General features: G+C 45.6%; 1 protein-coding gene across 1 annotated transcript in view; it reads left to right on the forward strand.

Moving 5' to 3' along the window:
* The window catches only part of LOC144251494 (CUB and sushi domain-containing protein 1-like), a 425723-nt gene that overhangs the window by 285764 nt on the left and 115538 nt on the right, over positions 1 to 24421 (forward strand). The window contains exons 18-19 of the mRNA XM_077794365.1: positions 16476 to 16667; positions 17087 to 17213. Coding sequence (XP_077650491.1) covers positions 16476 to 16667; positions 17087 to 17213 — 319 coding nt within the window. The remainder of the gene's footprint in view (positions 1 to 16475; positions 16668 to 17086; positions 17214 to 24421) is intronic.

A 24421-nucleotide genomic window follows, 5' to 3' on the forward strand; every position in this document is an offset into this window, starting at 1 on the left:
CTGTCACAGATACCTACATGTATGTGGGGTTTAGATCAGTGCCTCACATTATGTGATTATTTACCACTTGTGTTAAGAATCTTTGTGACTATAACAAGATACCTGAGCTAATTGACGTATGCAGAACAAAGGTTAATTTGGGCTCATGGTTTTGGAGATTTCAGTCCATAGTTGGTTGGACACATTTTTGGACCTGTGGTAAGGCAGCCAGTCATGGTGGGAACCATGTGGCAGAGCAAGGCCACTTGGTTGGTGACAGACCTGAGAGAAAATATCAGGGCCTCCAGTCTCCCTCAAGTGCATGGTCCCATGGAGCTGAAGTCCTCAGGAGGCCCCCACCTGTAAAGTTTTGGCCACCTCCCAACAGCACCAAGCTGAGGACCCCACTCTCCCCACACCGGCCTCCAGCGACTCAGGAGCCACAGCAAGGCAGCAGGAACATCTGCAATCACTTCCTCCTTGGTCTGAGGTCAGACTGAAAGGCGCACTGGTCTTCAACCAAGTGTCCCCTGAATGCCTTTTATTCAGGACACAGCATGTGCCTCTTGCCCTCCAGTTTATTTCAAGGTATTTTGTTTCACGTTCTTTGTTGATAATTGGGATGTCAAATGACAGTGTTTTCTTTGGTTCTTATGGCCATTCCACTGACTTCACCCAAACCTCATCCCATGTAAGTGTTTTTGAATTTGCTCTTGCTCAGATCTGATACGACCATGAATATAATAACTACATTTCAGGATGCTCCGACACCTAGCCTGCTATGCTAGGACATATGGATTGGAGAGAAATGAACCTAAAATGACAATTTCTATGGACCTAGAGAAAAGGAATTGATTTCATGCCTTGTATTAAAAGAAGGAATCTTATGATTATCCACTCAGGATATGGAGAAGGTTATAACCACAGACAGAATTTGAAAAGCTACCCTGGGCACACATCTGGCTTGGGAATCCGACGTGCGGGCATGCCGATTTTGTCAGGTGGATGATTCATGAAAGAGATCCAGGTCAGATGAACTCAGAAGAGGAAACAGGGTGCTTGGGGCAGCAGGAAGCTATGCTGGGGCCCAGCAAATACAGCCCTGGAGTGGGAAGGTCTTGGACAGAGCACTGAAGAATCAGAGCCGCTGTCTACAGGACTTAGGACTCAGGAAGACTTTCAAATCAGAGACCCAGACACAGAAAGGAGAAACCAAGGACGAAACCTGGGAGCAGGGAACATAAGTGGCTTGGATTTGTCACGCGTCTCAAGGAAAGGGCTGAGCTGGCAGCAGGAGGCTTTCTGAGAGTCTCAGAGAGCGCCCAGGTCTGCCTCCAGGACAGGGCAGGCGTGGGTCCAGAAGGCGGGTCCCTGACGCTGGTACTGCTCTCAGGAGCGCTGCACTGGGGTGAGGACCAGAATCACCGGCCGCCCAGTTAGAGGCCGGGTCATAGTGAGTTTCCTGGCAGAGGAACAGTATGGTGGCCTATGGGAGGGAAAAAGAGGGAGCCAGGACCCAAGGCTGGAGGTACGCACACTAGGTTTGCTCCTGGCATGGTTTGCTTGGAAGAGAAACCAACAGAAAACTTCTAACACTTAAATCTGACAAAGTTCCTTTTGTTCATATCTAAAATTTATCTCTACATGCTCAGATATTTAGGCCTATTTCCCCAAAATGAGTTGAGTGTCTCCAACGAATCATTTCCAGATTGGATTCCTTTGAGTTGGGGAACAACCATGGACAGGATTCTCTCGTGGAGTGTTATAAAGTTCAATATGGTGATACTCAGCTGTAAGGGGAAAAAAAAAAAAAAACAGGCTGATTTCTAATAGTACTCAAACTGATGTTTTAAAGGAAGGATTGTGTAATAAAATAAAAATTGTGTGCGGAAAATTCACTGTTACTCTTGTAAACGTGGTGACATCCTTAGAACTTTAGTGTCAGCCTTCAGCCATTCTGGTTGTTAGTGAAGATCTTCCTGGTTGATACGTCCCGGCATAGCCATCACTTTTATAAACATGCACCTTTTTCTGAGAATTCAGAACATGGAATTTTTATTCTGCTTCTATAAGAAAACAAAAGTCTATAAAATAATGTCTTGTATCATTCATTCCTCAAAAGAATGACTTCCAGTGGAACTATCACACAGGCAATTTGAATGTGGTGGAAATGCAACCGGGGGAACCTCCCCGGAAACAGCTCCTCGTGTATCTGAGACAGGAGCGGCATTTTATGAAGAGAAAAGGTGCCCCAGGTCCAGACACGCCTCGTGCCACGCAAGCCGCCACCCAAACAGCAGTGTGCCAGGCTGCCTGTGTCTGTGTGTGCTTAGGTAAATGTCAAAAGGTGTGCTTGGCAACTGCAAAACACATTACAAAACACGGTGACCACGGCTGACGCCTCTGAGAGGGGCCTCAGCCTGACTGCTGCTCCCCCCCCCCCGGACTGGAGGGGCTGCCCCCCACCCAGGACATGGGTTGCCATCCCTGCCTCAGAGGGAGGAAGGTGCAGGTGCTCTCACGACCTGTGAGGGAGGGAAAGAGGCAGGAGGAGAATCCACGGTGGTTTAGTAAACGTCAGGAGGCAAAGTAGAGGTGGAGATGGGCACACGGCCCAGTATCCTGCCCGCGGAGGGCACGCTTGTGGCCTTGGCTATCTCATGACAGGCACACCAGGACAGGTGGACAGTGCAGCCTACAGTGATGCACAGAACCCCAGGAGGCCTCGACTGACTGACTCTGACTGCCCCCCGGGGCAGGAGGGCCCCCGGGCCAGCAGGGTGCCCAGCAGTGCTGCAGAAGGGCCCGGAAGCCCAGCCCCCAAGCCCTCCGCACTTCCGTGATTTCCCAGGCAAAGCTTACAACTTGGTGAGACATGAAACGAAGGCCTGAAGACAAAGGCCCCTCATGCAGTGGTGACCAGCTGTGTGGGAGGGTGATGCAGGCCCTCTGCTCCAGGCGACAAAAAGCAGCACTGAACCTTTTATTCACTGACATATTGAGTTTGCAGAGTCCTTTCTGGGAAGGCAAGCGCCTCGGAGACCAGGACACCCTGCAGAAAGGAAACATGGGGCCACAGGTCACCAGGCTTGCATTTTTCTTACCTGTCATGGATCCTTAATCAGGACATGAAAAGAAGGAGTCACCAAATCTATTCAGAGTCAGAATTGTTGTTCACTCCTTCGTTCTGACGCAAGTACGATTATTTAAGGGCTATTTTTGGACTTCTACATCATCATGAAGTGCCTTTTTTCCTAAGTAAACATTTTTGAAAGCAATGATAAAAAAAATAATTCTGACCGCCAACATCCAACATGAGGCCCTGAGACCAAGGGACAGGAACAAGCATGGCAGCCCCCAGAGACACTGAACTGGAATCTGCCCGGAGTCGGAGATGGTACAAATAGCACCCTTCAGCAGTGAGTGCCGAGGACCCCTCCCCCCAGGTACCTGTCACAGCCCATGGGCAGGTGCCAGGGCAGGATTCCCTCCCTGGCCCCTGGAGACGGGCAGCCTCCTGCCCCAGGCACAGCCAGCAGCTCCTCCTCCATGCCCAGCTCCCCGGGCTGTGAGTAAGAACTGCTGTGGATACCTTTCGTCCTGAAGCGCAGTGGTGCTGAAAATCAAGGCATATTTCAACTTAAAGAAATTTCAGGATTTCTTGTAATGATTCCAAGAGCATTTACCTTGTAGCTCCTGGTGCCTTGGCTTAGGAAGGGCTTGGGTGTGGACCTAGACAGGAGAGGGGAGCTGAGCCGGCCCCAGTGTTCCTGTCTTGGTGACAGTGACGTGTGCAAGTGGGAATGGGGAAGGGTAGATCTTCAAAGGTAAAATTAAAGAGCAGTAAGAGTTTACTGTTGGTAAGTTGGATTTTGACACAGTATTTGGTGTGGATCTTTTTGGCATAGATCATGGATTACAGAAGCTAATGATGGAAATTGCACAATCTCCCCCTGAGGTACTGACAGGAAGATCATGGGTAGAAGTGAAAATATCACTTACAGGGCTCAGCGGTGAATCACTTGAGAATGAAAACAGGAATAAATCTTGGCACTGGGGCTTGGGTTCCAGCCGAGGGTGGAAAGCTGAGAGCCGTCAAGTTCCTCAGGAAAAACAGAGAACTTTTAAGGAATCGCAGAACTTCCTGAGTCAAGGTTTGTCATTAGCTAATAAGAAATCTCTTTCCTTTATTAAAAACTAGAAAATGATTCTGTACACAAATTGGACAGGAAAGATCCTCTGTGCAAGTTGGAAACTTTGGATGAAGAGAGGTGGCTGTGGTCTGGCCCGTTGTGTGAGTCAGTGTCATGAGGACTGATATCCCTAGAGGCCAGGTGTGTGTGTGTGTGTGTGTGTGTGTGTGTGTGGTCCCTATTGCTTTGATTAATTGATTGGAACCCTGCCCACTGTGTAGCTTAGACAATTGAAACATGAATTTAAAAACTAAATCAATGAAATTCCAGAGGCAGTCATCTTTACACACAGAATGACTGTCTCTAGTGGAAGCTTCTGGAAATGCTAATACGCTGTAGGGTGAAATAAGACCTCTATGAAGTGGGCCTGTTGAGGAGAAAAAAATTATTTGTTCTCTTGCACAATGTAATAATCAAAGGAAATGCTAAGAAATTGTTCATTGGTAGACAGTATTTCTGTGGTAATTTGAATGTTGATTGTTGAACTGATAATTGAAAAGTAAACAACATATTTCCAAACTTAAAGGAGTACTATGATTCTAGTAGGAAACGCCAATAAGAAAATCATTCTCCAAGAAGTGAAGGAAAAGTGTTGCCCCTTTTGGACACCCACACTGTTATCCAGGTCACTGGCTGTTGAAAACGGACGTGCTTGTTGTCCACTCGGTTTTTACCCCCAAACTGAACTCACCATGACCAAAAGGTACTACTCTGCCCTTCTAGTGCTGAATAGTTCTGAAATGAACTTCATTTAATGTAAAGTCATACATGAAATGTCCTCTTAATATGTACATGTGGCACCCAGCAGTTCCACATCAGCGCACACCCAGCTGATGGGATTTCCTCTCTGGAAAATTAACATAGAAATAAGAAACTGCATAGGTTCCATTCTAGTTTGCAGGTAATATTATTTAATCCATTCTCAAATTTCCATAACATCACATTTTTAGTGTAACTTTTGATTTCTATACCCCTATATATCTTTATTGATATATAAATACACACACACACACACACACACATCCTGGGGATCAAACCCAGGGCCTTTTGGATGCTAGGCAAATTCTCGACTACTAAGCTTTCCATGTAGCCCTGAATGTTATTTTTTATTCCTCCCCAAATTTTTAAAATCAAGAAGTATTAAAATTTGAAGGACATACTTTTACTTTCATGATACTAAAAGCCAGCACAGATTTCTCTCTATGTGGAAAGATGATGAATTTTGTTTAAAAAATTTTTTTGAAACATTAGGTGCTTGATACTTTGGTGGAGTCAAAGGCATTCATAAACTCATGGTCTGGAGTTAAAATAAGCACAAATTAGACATACAGACATGGACATGTCTCATGGTTTCTGTTTAAGTGCTGGACTTACTGTGCAGCACAGGTCTCACCTTGAGCCCTGCTCAGGGAGGCCGCCCTCTGTGTGGAGTGATGAGCTACCAGCCTGGGGAAGCAGGGAAGGGTAGAAACACAAAGTCACCAGTCCTCGCGCTCATGCTGGATGAAGCATGCTCAGAAGGAAGAGCTAGGGCAGAGCAGGAATGTCCAGAGGGGTGGGGCCCGACCTTGCAGGACAGGGTGATTTGGATCCAGAAGCAACACGACAGCCCAGGAAGACAGGGTGGGTGCAAAGGCATCGTGGGCCCCGGTACCCTCAGGAGAATGGCTGGAGCGAGACTTTACCTGGGTACTTTGGGGTCCCTGCCAGGACACCTCAGGGGACGACGGCTGCAGGCTCCAGGTGAGCTGAGGAAAGTTTGATGAATCAGGTGGAGCTTTGCAAGTTAGAGGGGGACACTGAGTGCCAGGGTGGCTGGCACTGGTTCCACGGGCACAGCCATTCCAGAGAGAGGGTGTCTCGACAGGAGCAGGAGAGTAGAGCTGGCCCTTGGGGAGGAGCCAGCACTCACACTCACGGGCTTGCTTGGCTTATGGAGGTTGTGATTACCTATTTTGTTCTGGTTGGGGTTTGAGGACTGCACACTCCATGATGTTTTCATGCTGAAACCTCAAGTCTCAGTGTGAAAATGCACAAGGCCAAGCGCTTCCCAGAGCAGGTGTGAAAATGCACAAGGCCATGCACTTCCCAGAGCGGCAGTGTGAGGCTGCAGGGCAGTGGTCAAGCCAGGTGGCCCCTGTTGGAGTGCCAGGGAAGCAGGCCCTGTGAGACTGCGGCACCTTCCAGTCCCTGTTAGGCTGAGGACAGCGCTGATGCAGCAGGACCTTTGAAAGGAGGAGATGCTGAGAAGAGGAACAGCAAGTATACTTGTGAAGGCTGGGCTGCCCAGCAGTGGTGCAGCTCTTTGAAACTGACGACCATCACGCTCCACGGCTCCAGGGGCTGCCTTCTCCCACTGGGTGGGCATCCCTTTGTGCCTGTTAGTTGTAGAACAGTAAAAGTGGCAACATATGAATCACAACAGCAGGGACAAATTCCAGCATTGCTGTGGTCCCGTGCAGTTCTGCAGACTTTATCTACGAAGAGCTCAAGGTGTTTTCATAAATCCTTTCCTTTTTCTTATAAACACCTCTACAGTGTGGGGGAAGGGAGATATAACGTGACCATTCATACTTAGCTCCTGGGAAACGAGTAGAACAGGCACAGGGTTGGCCGTGCCAAGACTTGGCCAGAGCAGTTCTGGAAAGGGCTCCGCTGTCGCGTTTCTCCTCCTCTGTCCCTCCCCGGCCCACAGCCGTCTGATCGGTGTGTCCTCAGCCAATCTCAGATTGGGCCACCCCACCCTCTGTCACTCTCCTGCTCTCTCGGGATCTTAAACACTGACCAGGAGAGGCTTTGCCAGACTCTTGAAAGGCTTTTTGGCAAGAAGTAAGAGCATAAATGAAGAGAGGAACGATGAGCAGTCTTGGTCATCGTGCAGCAGCGGTCAGTTATAGGCTCTGGCCACTGACTACACCAGGAGTTGTCTCCTGAGGCTTCAGGTGAGAAGGAGCAGATTTGGGTAAATTTACATGGAAATAGTTGGCATGTCTAGGTTTGTTATGTTTCATAATCCAAAGCTGAAAACTTTCTGAGGAAATTAAAGTTTAAATCAGCTTCTAAATGATCAAGGATGAAGTCCCTCCTTAGGACCTCTAAAAATGATGATTAGTGATATTACAGTTTTTGGCTGATCACATGGATCTGCCTCAGGAGATGGGAAGAGAAGTGGTAAGATCTCTTACAGTTTGTTGGCACCGTCTTCTGGACCCAAGGAGGACTTGGGGAGCTGTGGGAGGAAGTTCTCCAGGGCTGGGAGGGGAGGCCCACTTCAAAGAAGCCTGGCTGGGTGGACTGGCTCCCCATCCAGCGCCTGCCGCCACCCGTCCTCCACCCCCCACCCCCTGCGCTCTGCAGTTTGGTCTTTGCCCCTGTGTGGGGTCTGCACCGTCTGTGCCTATGGTGCCTCTCAGCCCCAGGCCCTCCAAGGAGCTAGAACCCCGCCGGGCTCCGGCCACTGACCCACTGTGCCAGAACCCTCCAGCCAGGCCTGCCCAGAGTCCTTGATCCTACCCATTTTCTCAGCTCAGACAGAACTGCCCAGTGCCTCCAGATGGCATCTGTGGGTCCCACAAGGCCTGGACAGTCCACTCTGCTTCCTAAGTCACTGGTGGACACTCGAACCCTGGGGTGAAAATAGCAGATTAGTCAGCTGTTTCTGTATTGATCTAAGATATTTTAAAAGGAGCTGTCAGTTTGGATATTCCCTTCAACAAAGAAACAAATATGAATCACTGAGTTTTAGACCAAAGAAATCAAAGTTATATGCTAAGGAATCTGCACTACTAAGAAGTGATTGTTCTAAAAACACCTCATCTGATGTGTTGCTAAATTTCCTCCTCCATTTCCTCCACCATTTGTATTTGATAAATTTAATTTTCCTTAAGCAATATAGCAAAACACACACAAAAACAAAACATATTCTGAGACTGTTTGAATATTCCTACATTTAAAAGTAATTATATATTAGGAGACGGAGGCAGGAGGATCACAAGTTCAAAGCCAGCCTCAGAAAAAGCAAGGTGCTAAGCAACTCAGTGAGACCCTGTCTCTAAATAAAATACAAAACAGGGCTGGGGATGTGGATCAGTGGTCAAGTGCCCTGAATTCAATCACTAGTACCCCCCAAAATAATAATAATAATAATAATAATAATAATAATAATAATATTCAATTTCGCAGAAATATTCATGATTAAACAATTCATTATTGAAAGTATTTATCGGTATTTAAAATATAAAACTGTATTACAATTCTAATGCATTCTATTTTGGTGTTGGAGACACATTGGCTGAATAATTTTTCACTGGCCACCTTTTCTATTGGCTCTCTATAGATTGGTATTAATTTACCAAGCTATCGGACTCTATATTCAATCTAGCTTTAAATTCTGTCTCACTTTTATATCAAATCATATTAAATTATTTAAGTGTATATTATAAAAGTTTTCATTTGTACTTGGCCATGAGGACTATATAGGACTAGTTCCTATAATGAGACACTTTAGAATCATTGCCAGTTAGTCAGAGGATTGGAAAAGTCAAGGCATTTTAAGAAATTAGTGAGTTTCCGACTTTAAAACAAAAACTTGTTGAATTTTATATTTTTAGACATGTTATTTCTATATAAAACAAAAACAACAAATTATAAAAAGAGACCCTTACGGGCAACTGGCTGCTTTAGTTATTACCTGCAGGTAACAGGAATAAAACACTGAAGATAAATCACACAAGGCCTGTGAGACATGGTGGTCTGACTTCCTGGTGCTGCTTCTAGGTCTCCCTGTGTGTCCATGAGTGTGTCTGTGTGTTTTGTGTTTGTGAAGCTGAAGGGACCTGCCGCCGTCACCCGTGCCATCACCCATGCCCGTGCCGTTTCCCGCCAGCCATGCGCCCCTTGGAGAGCACAGGTGGCTCATTTAGAAGCAGCCATATCTCATGGTGCGTGGCTGCCTGTACATGGGCTGCCTGTGCTTGCATCCTGTGGCCACCACCTCCTCAAGGAACAGCCGTGTGACTCCAGCTAGTGCATCCTCCCCTGCGGCCACTCATCCTTAGGTACACAGCAATGCCGTGGTGACACCCCTCCTTAGACTCTCTCAGCCCTGGAGGGAGACAGAGCTGTGCATTGTAAGATCCTGTGTTCAGGTGCGTTGATTAGCAGACAATGCCCCTTGATAGGCAGCATGATAGTGCTAGAAGTCAGCTCCATCCTCCTGGACACGCACTGGGCTATTAACTTTGCACCTCGCAAGATGTCTGAGGCAGAGTAGGGGCTTTGTGAATCTGTGTTGGCTAAGGGTCTCATAAGTGAGTCAGTGCACATCAGGGAACAGGATGTGCCAGGTACGTGTTCCCAAGCAGAGGACTAGACACACACTCTCTCTCTCTCTCTCTCCCCCCCTCCCTCACTCCCTCCCTCTCTCCCTCCCTTCTTCCTTCTCCCTCCTTCACTTTAACATCCATAAATACATTGGGCCAGGTCTGGGGATGTAGCTCAATGGTAGAGCAATTGCCTAGCATGCCTGAGGCCCTGGGTTCTTTCCCCAATCCACTGTCCACACCACCACCCCCAACGCACACATCAATATGTTGGGGAAAAAAAATCAAGAAATTATACTTGCAAATGTACTTCATCAATGAAAATGAAGTATTATTAGACCAAGCTGCTTTGAATAATTTAGTGCCTTTATCAGGCGGAAGTCACACTTAGGACAGTAATATTGAAACCTCACCTTTGTCTGGGAGTAGCAATTGTCCCCATGACCATCTTGCTTGTTGGAATGTGTGAGTCGCGCCCTGTGGGACATGTTGAGGGCAGTGCCAGGCCAGCTCAGCACCGACAGACTTCTGCGGGCTGCTGCTGTGTGACAGTCACTCATGACAGCTCCTAGAAGCTCCTGCTCAGAAAACAGAAGTGTCCGAGGGACCTCTCACCCTGTGTCCTGCTTCTGTGTGCCATGGCCTGCCCCAGGACACGTCGGTAATTGGGAAGAAACAGAAAGGAAAAGATGGCTGTGAAGGCCCGGTGTCCAGTGGGTCCCCTGAGCTGTGTGCCCCGTCCATCTGGCCACCCTGTGGTGATAGCCCACTCTTCTTCCTCGCTGTTGTGCTCTGTGAGGGCTGACATCGTCGCCTTCTGCATCCAAAAACGTCCCAGGCACATTTCAGTGATTTCATAGAAGAAGTCTTCCATGAAGGCTCACGTGCTCCAGGACTGGACGGCCTGCGGGGAGAGGCTGCAGATCCTCAGGCCCTCCCTCGGCGCTGACCTCTGTCCTACCTCGGCCACACACACGGGGCACAGAGCCCGCACTGCTCCTCAGGGCCGCCCACTCCTCACCTGAGAGCTCTGCCCCGTTTATCCCACTCCACGCCACCGGCCAGTGCAGCCACCCTTCCCAGTCCCCTACCCTGTTGGCCCTGTCGAACTCTGACCTGCAGCACTGGTCACGGAGCCTCAGGGTAGGTAGGTGGCCGCTCACCTGGCTCTTCCCGGGAACATGCTGCACCTTCCACCCAGTGCCTTCCTTGGGCTTCTCTGTCCACAGGGCACCCACTGGCTGGGTGACTGGCAGATGCTTGACGCCTGGGCAAATGTCCCCTCTTCTCTGAAGCTTAACCACGGCTCAGGACTTCTTCTCCTGCCTCTCAACTGCGCACAGACCTTTAGTCTAGCATTCAGCGTTTGAACCAGTGTTTCTTTTCCTGGTGAGATGGTGGATGACAGGCCCCTGCACAATCCAGCTGCTCCCAGTCCCCAGCTCAGAACTGGTAAGACCCTGTCTTGAGAAGGAGCCCTGTGCTGACCCGAAGTTCTAACACAGAGCAAGATAGTTCCAGAAAGCCATACTCACCCTCTGGGTGTAGCTGGGGACTCACGTGGAGGGAGATAACTCCTGTCCTTCCATTTCCATGCCCACCATGTGAATGTCTGACCCCAACTCACTCTGAGCTCCCCACCCTGAGTTTCAAATATCCTCCACACAGAAGGTCGGAGGGCCATGTCACCAACCAGTAAGAAGGCAAGCCATCCAGATTCCTTCCTGGTGACATGTCAGAGCTGACAGGACTTCACTAGGACAGAGAACACTCGGGCAGGTCTGGTTTGAATTTGTACGACAAATTTAGAATCGTGGAACATTTCAGGACACACCCCTGGGATCCTTAGCTGTGACTGCTTTGCTTCATGATTTGTTAGCGAGTCACTTGATGAAAAGAGCAAGATAGGTCCAGAAAATCCATTCTTGGGTTGCTGACTCCCATTCTGGACTTGGACAGGGTTTTGATGTCTCCCCCTGAGGCTCAGGGGTTCACATTCTGTTTAAATGTCATCAATATCCTCTTCACTATTATTTTTGGAAAATTTGGAGGTTCTTTCCATAGAGGACCCCTAGCATAATTATAAAGTAACAGCTTGATAATAAAACTTAACCTGTGGGTGGAATGGAGTGAATTAAATAGAAGAAGTGGTGAACAAATCAATTTGAAACCAACAGCATCTATAAAGAATGACATAGATCTATATCTAAATGGTTTAAAAACTAAACACACACACACCCTAGATTTCATTCTTAAGTAACAGGCTGTTTTAAAATGTGGGTCCATTAAGAACTTCAGGAAGTTCAGCGTTAATTAACTTTTCTCCTCAGTTGAGTCACAGAGATTAGTTTCAGCAAGGATGCAGCCTTAGCCTCCCTTTCTTTCCAGGTGACTGCAAATAAATACAGTTAATAAAGTGAGGGCATTTGTCAGCCTGTTCTTTTTACTGCATGTATGTGGGAAACACTCTCTTATTTTTGCACATGACAGCCTTTCTTAGATTACTAAGAGATTTTTTTCCCCTGAGAAAGAATATTATCCAAATGGGAATATTTCCGTAAATGTCTAAGGTGGCGGTTCTCTGCAGACACCTGAAGGTGTCCGTGCTGGGGAGCAGGCCGCAGAGCACGTAGGGGAAGCTGTTCTTCTCCAACATGCTTTCCCACCTCCCCTGGCAGAAGACCCTTCTGTGGTATCAGTCAGAGTTCTCTGGAGGAACAGAATCAACAGGAGGTATGGTTATAGAAAGGGGATTTATTAGATTGGCTTACACCACGAGAAGCTGGACAGTCCACAGTGGCCAGCTGCAGGCTGAAGAGCTGGAGGAACCAGGAGCTTGCAGTCCAAGAGGCTGAAGCCACAAAACAAGAGTGATCAATGGTGCTATCCCTGCCCAAGGCCAAGGGCTTCTGGGAGCTCCCTGAGAGTCACTGGCAGAGTCCACTTTGGAAGAGTCTGATGTCCTCAGTTGACCATGGCAGCGACCAATAACCCATTCAAGAAGAACGGAGCTTGCATCTGCTGCTGCTTCCTTGTTCTTCTCTTATTCCTTCCAAGCCTCTAACCCCCCCCCCCCAGACAGTGCTGCCCACACTTGGGGAGGGACTCCACTTCAGTTTACTGTCCCACATGCCAATCATTCCTAGACACACCCTCACTGACATACCCAGAAGCTCTTAATCTGATCAAGGGGACAATTCAATGGAACCTTTAGACCAGTGCTGCAGCCCCTGCTGGACCTGCCTGTCCTCCCGGCTCAGCAGGGCGGGGAAGTGGACCACATGGGGAGCAGGCTCTCCACACCTCCACACAGGTCCCTGGGAGGATGAGAGCTGGTCCAACACCTGAGGCTAGCAGTCTGGGATAACTGCAGTGACTGTCCCACGAGAAGTCACAGGACTAAGTCTAAAGGAGGCTAAGAACCTCGTGACTCAGAAGGTGTGCAGCAGACATTCCCATGGGCCTGATGCTTGCATCTTGTTTTGATGAGCACTTTTGGTTCACAGTATCTTTGCTGTATTTATGACTGACAAAGAAGTCACTGGAAAACAGAGAGACCTGGAATCGCTAAATAGCCACACTTTGAATGTAACTCTTAATAATGTTTTCACACAAACTCCTTGATTTTTTTTTTTTAAGTTGCTGTGGCTTAACGAAATGCAGAACCTGTTTCTATGGCCTGCGTTGTTGCTGGCTGGTGGCTTCAAGGTGGAGTGTGCTGCTCTCTGGATTTGTAAAGATATTATTAGTCTTTGGCAGTCCGATGACTGATCATTGAAGTCTTTTAAATTCACATTCCAAGGGAAATCTCTCTTCTGGAGGGATATTTTTTATAGATTTAAATGCTATATATATTTTTAAAAACTTGAGACCTAAAAATAAACCTTAGCAAAGTTTCCTAAAAAGGTATAGAATCTGTAACACAGAATGCTACATTGACATTTCAGAATTCTGCCCTAGCACATCAATTTTGAATCATTTTTTCAGTATTTAAAAGCAGGGCTGAAGTTTTTAGGTCGTGATTCAACATTGCCTGTAAACCCAGCAAGAGCAGCTCAGTTGGAATGAACTCAGTGGAGTTTGGGGGAGACACCGTTCACTAGGGCTGTGTTCCCAAAGCCCTGGGCAGAATCGGGGTTCAGGGTGGGACTGCCCTCTTGGCCAGCTCAGAGTCTACCCGCTGGAAGCAAGGAGTGCTGTGCCAGCCCTTGGGTCCCCAGAGCCCTTCCTCCAGCTCTTCCACACACTGACACGGGGCTCCCAGGGCTTCCTCCAGGGGGGTCCAGGATTTCTCCTGTGTCAGGTGAGACCATTAACTGTGGGAGGGTGTGAGCCAGAAGCTGACTTGGGTTGGTTGATTGCTTTGACCTCCCGACAGGGATTGCTTTAGGGGTTGTTTTGTACAGGACACTGGGGAGGCTGTAGGCATTTAGGAGCCAAGTGTGGAGCTTCCTTTATGATAATGCGTTCCATCATGCCGCAGCTTCCTAAGTGACCTTTTGAAGAAACAGTAAAAGCTTCAGAAGAAGCCAGGTACAGCCGCGATGAAGAGTAACTGTGCCCCATAAACACAGCTTCCCTTGGCGGTGTGACAGGATGTGGTGTAAAATCAAGTTTCGAGATCGGGTGATAGAAAAGACAATAAAACAGATAATTCTCCAGAAAGTTCAACCCTCATAAAGTTTCTTAGACATTTTTATTGACACGTCTTTATTTGTTGACTTGTTTGTCTTTTGATGTTTCTTTCCTCCTTGATCCAAATAAAGTTCTTAGACAAGTGTTGGGGGCAGAGGAAATGCTGCTTCCAGCTAATCTTAGAATGAGTATATTTCTAGATTTTGGAACTTTGATAATGTAAAGGACCCGCTCTCTCAACCTAGGGAGGTGCGTATTCTGAGTAACACTGTGAGCGCTGACATCTATAAATGATCTCTAGAGCTCATGGCTATAAATTACTGAGAGTTCAGGAGGCTCCCAGGAAAGTCACTGTCATTATCAACACAGGCAAACGTCTCCTGCAAAGAAAGTAAGAGTCTCCTCTGTGCATCAGACACGTAAGTCATTGTCAAAATGAATGACTGCTTCTTTGGGCAGTCTCTTCATGGTGTGTGTGTGTGCACTTAGCTTTTAAGCACTAGACGGACCTGCAGAGCAGCATGGGACTGTCACCTTCACATGGACAGTCACCTTACTCATACCCCGGCACAGTGGTGCTGGTCAGAAGGCTAGGCACTGCACTCTGGGTTGTTGTTTTCATAAGTGGATTTTGTTTGACTCATGGATATTCCGAATCTTGGGTGCCGCTGGCACTTGGTGCCTAATTGGAGTCAGAGATGGTGGAGCATTCCGGTACCCCTTTTGCTGTCAGGACAGAATCCTCCTGCAGGGTGGCAGGTGGAAGTCACCACCTCCAGGGCTGCGGTCCCAGGCCTGGGCGGAACTGCCTCCTAAAGCCCAGTTCAGATGCCGTCCTGCCAAGACCCAGGTCAGGTAAAAAGACACAAAAGAAGCCCCGGCCAAGTGCTCCACAGGCCATTGGAACCCTGGGTGCTCAGTGGATTTGGTCGCAGGTGACACAGGAGTTCAGTGTTTCCCTCAAACAGCCAAATATCTGCCAGTCCCTGAAGCCAGGTGGGACTGGGTCCCTCTCTCTGTCCCTGCCTCCCTTGGGGCCATCTGAAGCACCCCTTGCTGGTCAGTGCACTCTTCTGCTCTCCCACTCTGGACATCCAGAATGTTAACGTTTCCATTTCTTATGTCTTATCATCTGTTGCAAAGATAATCACGTTGTAGTTGGCAAAGAAGGAAACCTCTCAGCAATCCCATGTACATTCCCACAGTGTACTCTCTTCCCTATATGAAGTCACAAAACCCAATCTTTAAAAAAAAAAATTGGTTTTTTTGTGTGTGTGTATTTGTTGATGGAGAGCATACCTTTATTTTATTTTTTTATTTTTATGTGGTGCTAAGGATGGAACCCAGTGCCTCACCCATGCTAGGCATCTGCTCTGCTACTGAGCCACAGCTCCAACCCACAAAACCCAATCTTGATTGGAGACCACCTGGGTATAACTATATTGCAAGTTTCAGGGAATATTTTCCTCAGTGGATGGTATCTATCTCAAAATGCAAACCGGACAGGCCACTTGGCAGAAAAATCACATATTTATTTCATAATTCAATTGTTTTTGAGAAAAGGAAAATTAGGTAGAAATAGAAGTACACAGAACATGTGGCCCTCAAGCTTCCGACTCTATATAAGCATTAAAATTCACATCATAACATGAAGAGAAATAGGTTACTGTAAGACTGTCTTCACCGATGGCCCTAAGTGTCGCCCACATGAGGCCACCTGCACAGGGGAGCCTCCCTTCTGTCCTCCATTGCTTTGACAACTGAGTTTTCCAACTCCATTATGATTCACTTCTGCGTCTCTGTCTGGCTGAGTTTCTCAGGAGCCTCGTGGCTTGGGGACATGGCAGGTGGAGACTCAGGAGTCCCTGGCTTTTGTGGTCAGGATCCATTTATAACCCCCTGAAGATGGAGGCTGAGAGCGTGGAGGAGGTTAGCAGGAAGGTGGGAGGCTGCGATTTGGGCTGGTGCAGGCACCAGCTGCGTGAGCCCTGGGGGTACAGACAGAGGCACGACCTTCTCAGAGATGGAGTTGTGACAGCGAGGGGTGTGGGGGCTGCCAGGCTCCTGACTCGGAGGAGGCCTGGGGAGTGCGGCGTGCTGACCAGAGGTGTGGGTGGACAGGTGGTCAGTGTGGGAGCCCACGTCCTGGGGAGCGCCGAGGCAGCCAACCCTTGGCTCTGAGGAGTGGTTTACAGAGACCCCCGAGACCCGAGTCCCTCTCCTCACGACCACACCCTCTTCTTCTTGCTGCACCCCAGGGAGCCTTTGGCAGCACTTGTTCCTCCTTTAACTTCAGGAGGCATGCACTTGACCTTGAGTACGTTCACTCTTCCCTCTTTCTGCACAGGTTTTGACCTAGTGAAGTGTGAGGACCCGGGCATCCCTAACTATGGCTACAGGATCCGGGATGAAGGCCACTTCACAGACACCGTGGTCCTGTTCAGCTGCAACCCGGGCTACGCCATGCACGGCAGCAGCACCCTGACCTGCCTGAGCGGGGACCGCAGGGTGTGGGACAGACCAGTGCCTTCCTGCGTAGGTGAGTCGGGAAGCAGGTGAGGCTTCACCAGGTAAGAAGAGGTGGAGAGTGTGGCTGCAGGTAGCTTGGCCACCATTCTGCAGAGACGAGGAGGATTCACCCCGCTACAGTGTGCACATACTCCTGAGATGGGCAGGTGCCTGTGCATGCTCCGGTTTGAAAGGCATTTCCCAGGCCATTTTGTGGAGGCCCTGTGCACAGAGTTGTGGGAATGACCACATGGTGTGCTGCTGTTTTACTCATGCACCTTAATGACCTGTCAAGGAAAGGGCTGGGAGTGTGGGAGAAAGGATGGAGCTGTTGGTGCACTTCTTCATGTATGTGGTTCAGAGGTGATTTTTAATTCAAGGTTTTGTTCATCAATGAGCTCAACAGAAGGGGCGGCCCCTGGAGTGATTCTCCATGTCTGTGTCTTACAGCTGAGTGTGGAGGCCGGATCCCGGCTGCCACGTCAGGACGGATACTGTCCCCCGGCTACCCAGCCCCTTATGACAATAACCTGCACTGCACCTGGGTCATAGAGGCCGATCCCGGGAGGACCATCAGGTAAGTGCTGGGACTTGGCCTCAGGGATTGGAGGACAGAGGAGAGAGAGCAGCACACTGAGTCCACGGAAAGAGGAAAATGGAAGGCTGTGCCCTGAGATCACACGCACGTCTCTGCTGGTCCTTTGAGATCACGTGTGAAGCCATGTGATACTGTTATCACTGGCGACAGTGACAGAAACAAGGTGAAGTCAGTATCTCATCAATGAGCTGAGAGGCGTGGACGTCATTCCCTATCAGTGGGTGGTTGTGCAGCTCAGATCTGGGTGGGCTCAGCAGGATCAGTTCCCATGGCCTCCTCGGGAACCTGGCCTCCTCTGGCCTCCTGGGAAGACCCAGGCCCGCCTGCCAGTGCCCTTCCTGCAGCATCCAGTCCTGTGGAGGGCCCTTAGCAGCAGGGAATGCAAGTTCCAGCTTCTGCTTGCTACCCTCTGCTGATATGTGGTCACCAAAGCCAGCCTCGGGGACCGGACAGGACTCAAGGCACACAGAAGGGGTCCCTTGATGGGAAGAGAAGCAAATGATCTGATCAAAAAAGGGGGCGCCACAGAGGTGAGAGGGAGACCTGGCCATTTGCAGGGGACCAGGGTAATTTGAGGTAGACCAAGAAGGCCCTGGAACATCCCAAAATCATGCCAAAATGACACTCACTAACGCTTGTAGAAATAGTGCAAATATTCAAACAGAGCGTTCTGTTTCAGTTGACAGTTCAAAGTGTTGGGATGATTTTCTTAAACCAACAAGAAGCAGTGTTTTAAAGTAGGCGCTCCCTGTTCCAGTTGGCAGTTGGCGATAAATAAGAACATACAGCAAAAGGGCAACTTTAAAACAGGTTCTTTAATCACAGTTCTCCACAGAGAGCAGGACTCAGCCTTCCACAACTCTCCTCTTTCATCCAAGTTGCTTGTGAATCTCAGTGAAAGTTAGTTTCTAAAGCCCTTGGACTCCAGCAGGCCTCTCCCTGAGCCCTGGGTCTTGGCACCTTGCCCCCAGGCCACTGTGCCCAGAGAAGACACACTGGGTCTATCTACACCCACCTTGACCCAGATCAGACACAAGCAAGGACTACAGGGCCCATGACCTGGGATGAACCAGGGATGCTGTCTCTGACCATAGACGGTGCCCTGTTCCGTTAAATTTGTCATTCTGCAGCTTTATAATGTGACGAAATGGGAAAAGGTATAGGGGACTCAGCCTTGTTCTCTGAGGCTCTTCTTCTGGCACTAGCTCCTCTGAAACCGTGTGTCTTACTGTCCACTTGGTCACGTTGCCACCACATAAGGGGAGAGGAAAAAGAACTCAAAGAATTTGAGTTATATAGTATATATAGTTATATAGTATATATAGTATAGAATATATACAGTGATATAGTATAGCAGCTGCACAAGCAGGACTTTGATTGGTCCTTTTGTTTTTTATTTCTAATTATTTCCACTTTTGTTTACATTATTTTATTTGTTGTTTTTAGATACACATGACCGTAGGGTGCATTTTGACTTATCATACATACATGAGTGCAACCCATTACAATTTTGTTCTTGTGGTTGAACACAATGTGGAGTTTCACTGATCATGTATCCATATGTGAGCTTAAGAAGGATATGTCTGATTCATTCCACTGTCTTTCCTATTCCCATCCCCTCTCCCTTCCCTTCATTTCCCTGTGTCTAATCGAATGAACTTCTATGCTTCCCCTCCTGCTATGGGTTACATCCATATATTGGAGAGAACATTCGGCCTTTGTTGTTTTGGAACTGGCTTATTTCACTTTGCATGATATTCTTCAGTTCCATTCACTTACCGGCAAATGACATAATTTCATTCTTCTTTAAGGTTAAGTAATATTCCATGAATGTATGGAACATATATACCACATTTTCTTTATCCATTTGCATGGTGGTACACACCTGTAATCCTAGCGTCTCAAGAGGCTGGCACAGGAGGATCAAAGCCAGGCATTCAAAGCCAGCCTCAGCAACTTAGTGAGGCACGAAGCAACTCAGCGAGACCCTGTCTCTAAATAAAATAGTAAAAAAATAAGGGCTGGAGTTTGGCTCAATGGTTAAGCACCCTGGATTCAGTTTTCAATTCCAAAAAAATTTGATTAAAAACTAAAAAACTAAATATAAATTCTTAACATTTAACTCCTGTATACTTTGAATAATATAAAAATAATTCCACAGGTTTTGATTTTGAAAAAGTTGTAGAAAACATCTATGATTAATGAAAAGACTTTCTGTAAGCAGACTCTGTTTTCTTCCAGGAAGATTTCAATGGTCACTTTCCTGCAGTTTTCCTTGTGAACTATTTCCCTAGAATTAGAACAGAGCACTGCTGACCTCTGAATGCAGACACTTGACTCTGCAGGTCCATCTAAAACTCCCAGGCAGACTGCAGCTGGGGCTCAGGGGCAGAGCGCTCGCCTAGCACATGTTGGGCACTGAGTTTGGTCCTCGGCACCGCATAAAAATAAGTGAATAAAACAAAGGTATTGTGTCCATCTGCAAAAAAAAAGATATATTTTAAAAATTCCCTTGGCACGAGAATAAGAAAGAGGAGGGAATCACTAAGGAATAGTGAGAGGGAACAACATGCACAACTCTTCCAACAAGCTGAGCGTGCTGTTCACTACTCAGCAGCACAGGAAAGGGTCACTTCACACAGCACCGTGTGCTGCAAGAGTTCTCTTCTCATCTGTACCTTTCACATGTGGGCATACCTGTTATCACATCTATGAACTTACCTGTCCAACTTGAGGCAGGAACCTCTTCCTAATAAGGGAGTTAAGAGAGCAGCGTCAGTGTTTATAATTAATTTACTCAGTCGCTGGTCAACTCCATCTGCACGACATTCCAGTGGTTGAGTCACTGTTAGTTAAGAACATGTGTCCGATGTTTGGTATGGAGGTTTGGAAGGCAACATGATTAAAGGCACAAGATGCACTAATTTTAGGCTTAAAATTATACTGATACTCACACTTCTTACTATACTGATACTAACCACACTTATTGCATTGGTAACACAGTCGCATTACCTCCAATTTTTTATTTGAAAATGAGGAATATATAAGTTATATGAACCAGACTCCAGGATTATTTTGTGTACTAAAAATGTCTCAGCATAAACAGACTTTATCATTATACATTTATCTAATATTTTAAATTGTAAATATATTTTTATTCTCAAGGAATGTTTAAATAAGATCTTAAAGAATGAAAAAGGGCTGCTTTTAGTTCTTTAGGCTCATTCTTACAGGCCTGCTATGATGTCATTGAGGCCCAGAGCAACTTCTGAACATACATTTCTTGGCTTTTTATTTAAAAAAATAGAAAACCCCAAGATAGTTATTAGTTATTGGTTATGTGAGTCATGTTTCAAATTTTAATGAAGATGCTATAAAGCAGTTACCTATGGAAAAAGTAGCTGAAAGTCTAACAACAAGGTATGGCAGTATCTTGAGTCCTATTATGGGTCGAATGCTTCTCTAAGACCCTCAGTGCACTTCTTGCTGAGCACAGTCATGATCTGTGTAAGAAAGGGGACACAAGGAGGAAGACTTTCAGCAATTGCCTTAAAGCTACTCTACACAATCACACGAGAATGGTGCTCCTGAGGCGTTGCTGCTCTTCTGCACGTGTAATTGTCTAGTAAGCAAACTTGAACAGCCTGTGGTCAAAGGGCCCACAGGGAGTTGTATTTGGTGATATGGACTAAGGTTAGTCTTCTTAATAATACTATGCAGTATTGTCAAAACTATCCTTAATTCAGACTTAAAACAAAGTAACACATACATTGATGACCCTCATCTTCCAGGTGTGTCCTGGGTTGGATTTTCCCAGTGCCAGGCCATGGAAGGTGGATGCCATCTGGTGTGAAGATACAGGAAACATTTATAAGAATAAAAAAGTTAATCTACTTTTGATCAGCTTTGGAGCTCCCTATATAAAACTCAGGAGGAAAACAGAAGGCAACAGATCTTCCTCTACTGGGTGTTTATCCTGACCCCAGTTGGAGCCTGAATAGGTGTGCGTGGAGCACAAACCGGGAGTAGTTGCTGACTTGAGAGGCAGACTTGTTCACCCAGGAGTAACAGCCTGTTGGTTTTCCCCTCTCACTAGGATCACAATAGAGTGGTCTCACCATCATCACTGCCTTCTTCGTCTAGTGAGGTGCTGGGAATCCGCAGGACACTACAGGTTCACATACAAATTAGCCACACCCAAATTTCAACCAAGCTTTAGAGAATAGAGGAGGGAATCTCAAACCCATGACCAGGCCCCAAGTAGGAATGACTAGAATTGGGTCTCAGGTCCCAGTCATGGACATCCGCTCCTATAACAAAGCAGACTTCACCCAAAGGCTGTGGCTGCCACACCTACGAGGGGGACTCAATCTAGATCATACCAGAAGGCCATGGCCCAAAAAGAGTGGAAGAGAAATCTGTCCCAAAAGATGCATAAAACACAAAATAGCTATAAAGGAAAAGTGAAAACACAAGATAACATGACACCCATTAAAGTTCATAATTCACCAGCAGCTAACTGTAAAGATATCGAAGTGGATCAAATATCAGATAGAGAATTCACAAGAATGATTATAAAAATAATCAATGAATTTTGAAAGAGCACAGAGACAACTGAATGAATTAAGAAAGTCAGTGCAGGATAAGATGAGAAACTCAATAAGGGTATAGAGAGACTGAAAAAAAATCACAGAAAATCGTAGAAATGAAAGACACAATACATCAAATAACATTTTCAGTTAAAAATCACTGTAATAGAGTAGACCATGCTGAAGACAGAATCCCAGAGTTTGAAGACAAAGAGGTGAGCCTTGAACATTCAGACATTAAAGAAAGCAAAACAAGTTACCATGATCAGAGTATACTAGAACTTTGAGACGACATTAAGAAACCAAATTTAAGAATCAGTGGAGTTGAGAAGGGTTGTGAGATGCAGCCTAGGGAATGGATAATCTCTAAAGGGAAATAATAACAGAAAAATTCCCAGACCTCAGTAGAGTAATAATGGGTGATTCAACACACCTGTCTCATAAATAGATAGGTCCTTTACATAAACTCAGTGAAGACTTGGGACCTAAAAACTATTATTAGTCAAAAGGACTTAATAGGTATCAGTAGAAAAATTTCATTCAACACCAGCTGAATAACATGTCTTCTCAGTAACTAATGGAAAAGTCTCCAAAATGGACCATATTTAGGCACAAAGAAACTGTCGGCAAATACAAAAAAAAAAAAAAGTTGATAAAATTTCTTGCATCTTATCAGAGTATAATAGAATAAAATTAGAAATGAACAAAAACAACAAAAAAGGTACATAAACTATATAATCACATGGAGATTGAAAAGTATACTTGTGAATGATGAATGGGTGATATAATAAATCTGGGGATAAATTTAAAAATTCTTATAATCAAGCAAGAATAGAGATACAATATACTTGAACCTCTAGGACTCTATGAAAGTTGAACTTAGAGGAAAGTTTGTAGCTATGAGTATCTACAAAAAATCAGAAAGATCCCAAAATAAACAACCTAATGGTCATCTCAAGGCACTTGGAAAAAAAGAACAAATTAAATACAAAACTAGTAGAAGGAAGGAAATAATTAAGATCAGAGTCAAAATCAATGAAATTGAGATTTAAAAAATACAAAGGATAAGTGAAATGGAGAGTTAGTTCTTTGAAAAAGGTAAGCGAGATTGATAAGCCCTTAGCCAAATTAGTCAAAATTAAAAGAGAGAAGACCTAAATTAATAACATTAGAGATTAAAACAAAAGCATTTCCTTTAAAATATGGAAGAAAAAAAGAATTGTTCACTCTCACCACTACTATTTCATGTAGTGCTAGAAATTCTAGCCACAGCAATTAGAGTAGAGAAGGAAATACAAGAGATAAAAATAGGAAAGGAAGAAGTCAAATCATCACTGTTTGCAGATGATATGATCTTATACTTAGATGATCCAAAAATTTCACCAAGACTATCAGAACTAATAAATAAATTCAGCAAAGTAGCAGATTACAAAGTCAATATACAAAATCAATAGATTTCCTATATACCAATAATGAATCTGCAGAGAAAACTATCAGAAAAGACAATCCCATCCAAAATAACCTCAAAAAAAAAGAAAATAAAATGCCTAAGAATAATTCTAACCAAGGAAATGAAAGACCCCTACAATAAAAACTATAGAAGACTGAAGAAAAAGTCCTCAGAAGATGGAAAGGTCTTCCATGTTCATAGATTGGCAGAATATTGTTCAAATGACCATATTACTAAAAGCAATGTACAGAGTCAATGCAATCCCCATCAAAATACCAGTGACATTCTTCACAGAACAACAACAACAACAACAAAAACAGTTCTAAAATTTATTTGAAAGAATAAGAGACTCAGAATAGCCAAAGCAACTCTAAGCCAAAATGGCAATACTGGAGACTTCACAATACCAATATTACAGAGTTACAGTAACCAAAACTTCACAGTACTGATATAAAGCAGCCAAATGGACCAATAGTAGAGAGTAGGAGACACAGAAACAAACCCACACAGATACAGTCATCTGATACTTGACTAGAGAGCCAAAAATATATATTGGAGAAAACACAGCCTCTTTAACAAATGTTGCTTGGAAAACTGATAATCATGTGTAGAAGAATGAGACTAGACCCTTCTCTCTCATCCTTCACAAACTCAACATGGATCAAAGACTTAGGAATTAGATGAAACTATGCAACTCCTATAATAAATCTTAGGTTCAACATTTCAAAATATAGGCACAGGCAATGACTTCCTCAATAGAACTTCTAAATCTCAGAAAATAATGGCAAATATTAATAAATGAGATGGCATTAAAGTAAAAGCTTCTGCATAACAAAGTAAACAATTAAGAACATAAAAAGAGAACCTAAAGAATGGGAGAAAATCTTTGCTAACTACTCTTCTGACTGAAGGTTAATATCCAGATTATATAAATATAAATATATATATCCAGATTATATTATATTATATATGGATTTATATATAATATCCATATTATATATAAAAAATAAAAAGTAAAATAACCCAGTTGGGCTCAGGATGCTGAGGCAGGAGGATCATGAGTTCAAAGCCAGCCTCAGCAACTTATCAAGGTTTTAATCAACTTAGCCAGACACTGTTTCAAAATAAGATGTAAAAAGGACTAGAGC

This window comes from Urocitellus parryii (assembly GCF_045843805.1).
Source record: "Urocitellus parryii isolate mUroPar1 chromosome 14 unlocalized genomic scaffold, mUroPar1.hap1 SUPER_14_unloc_1, whole genome shotgun sequence".
NCBI lineage: Eukaryota > Metazoa > Chordata > Mammalia > Rodentia > Sciuridae > Urocitellus > Urocitellus parryii.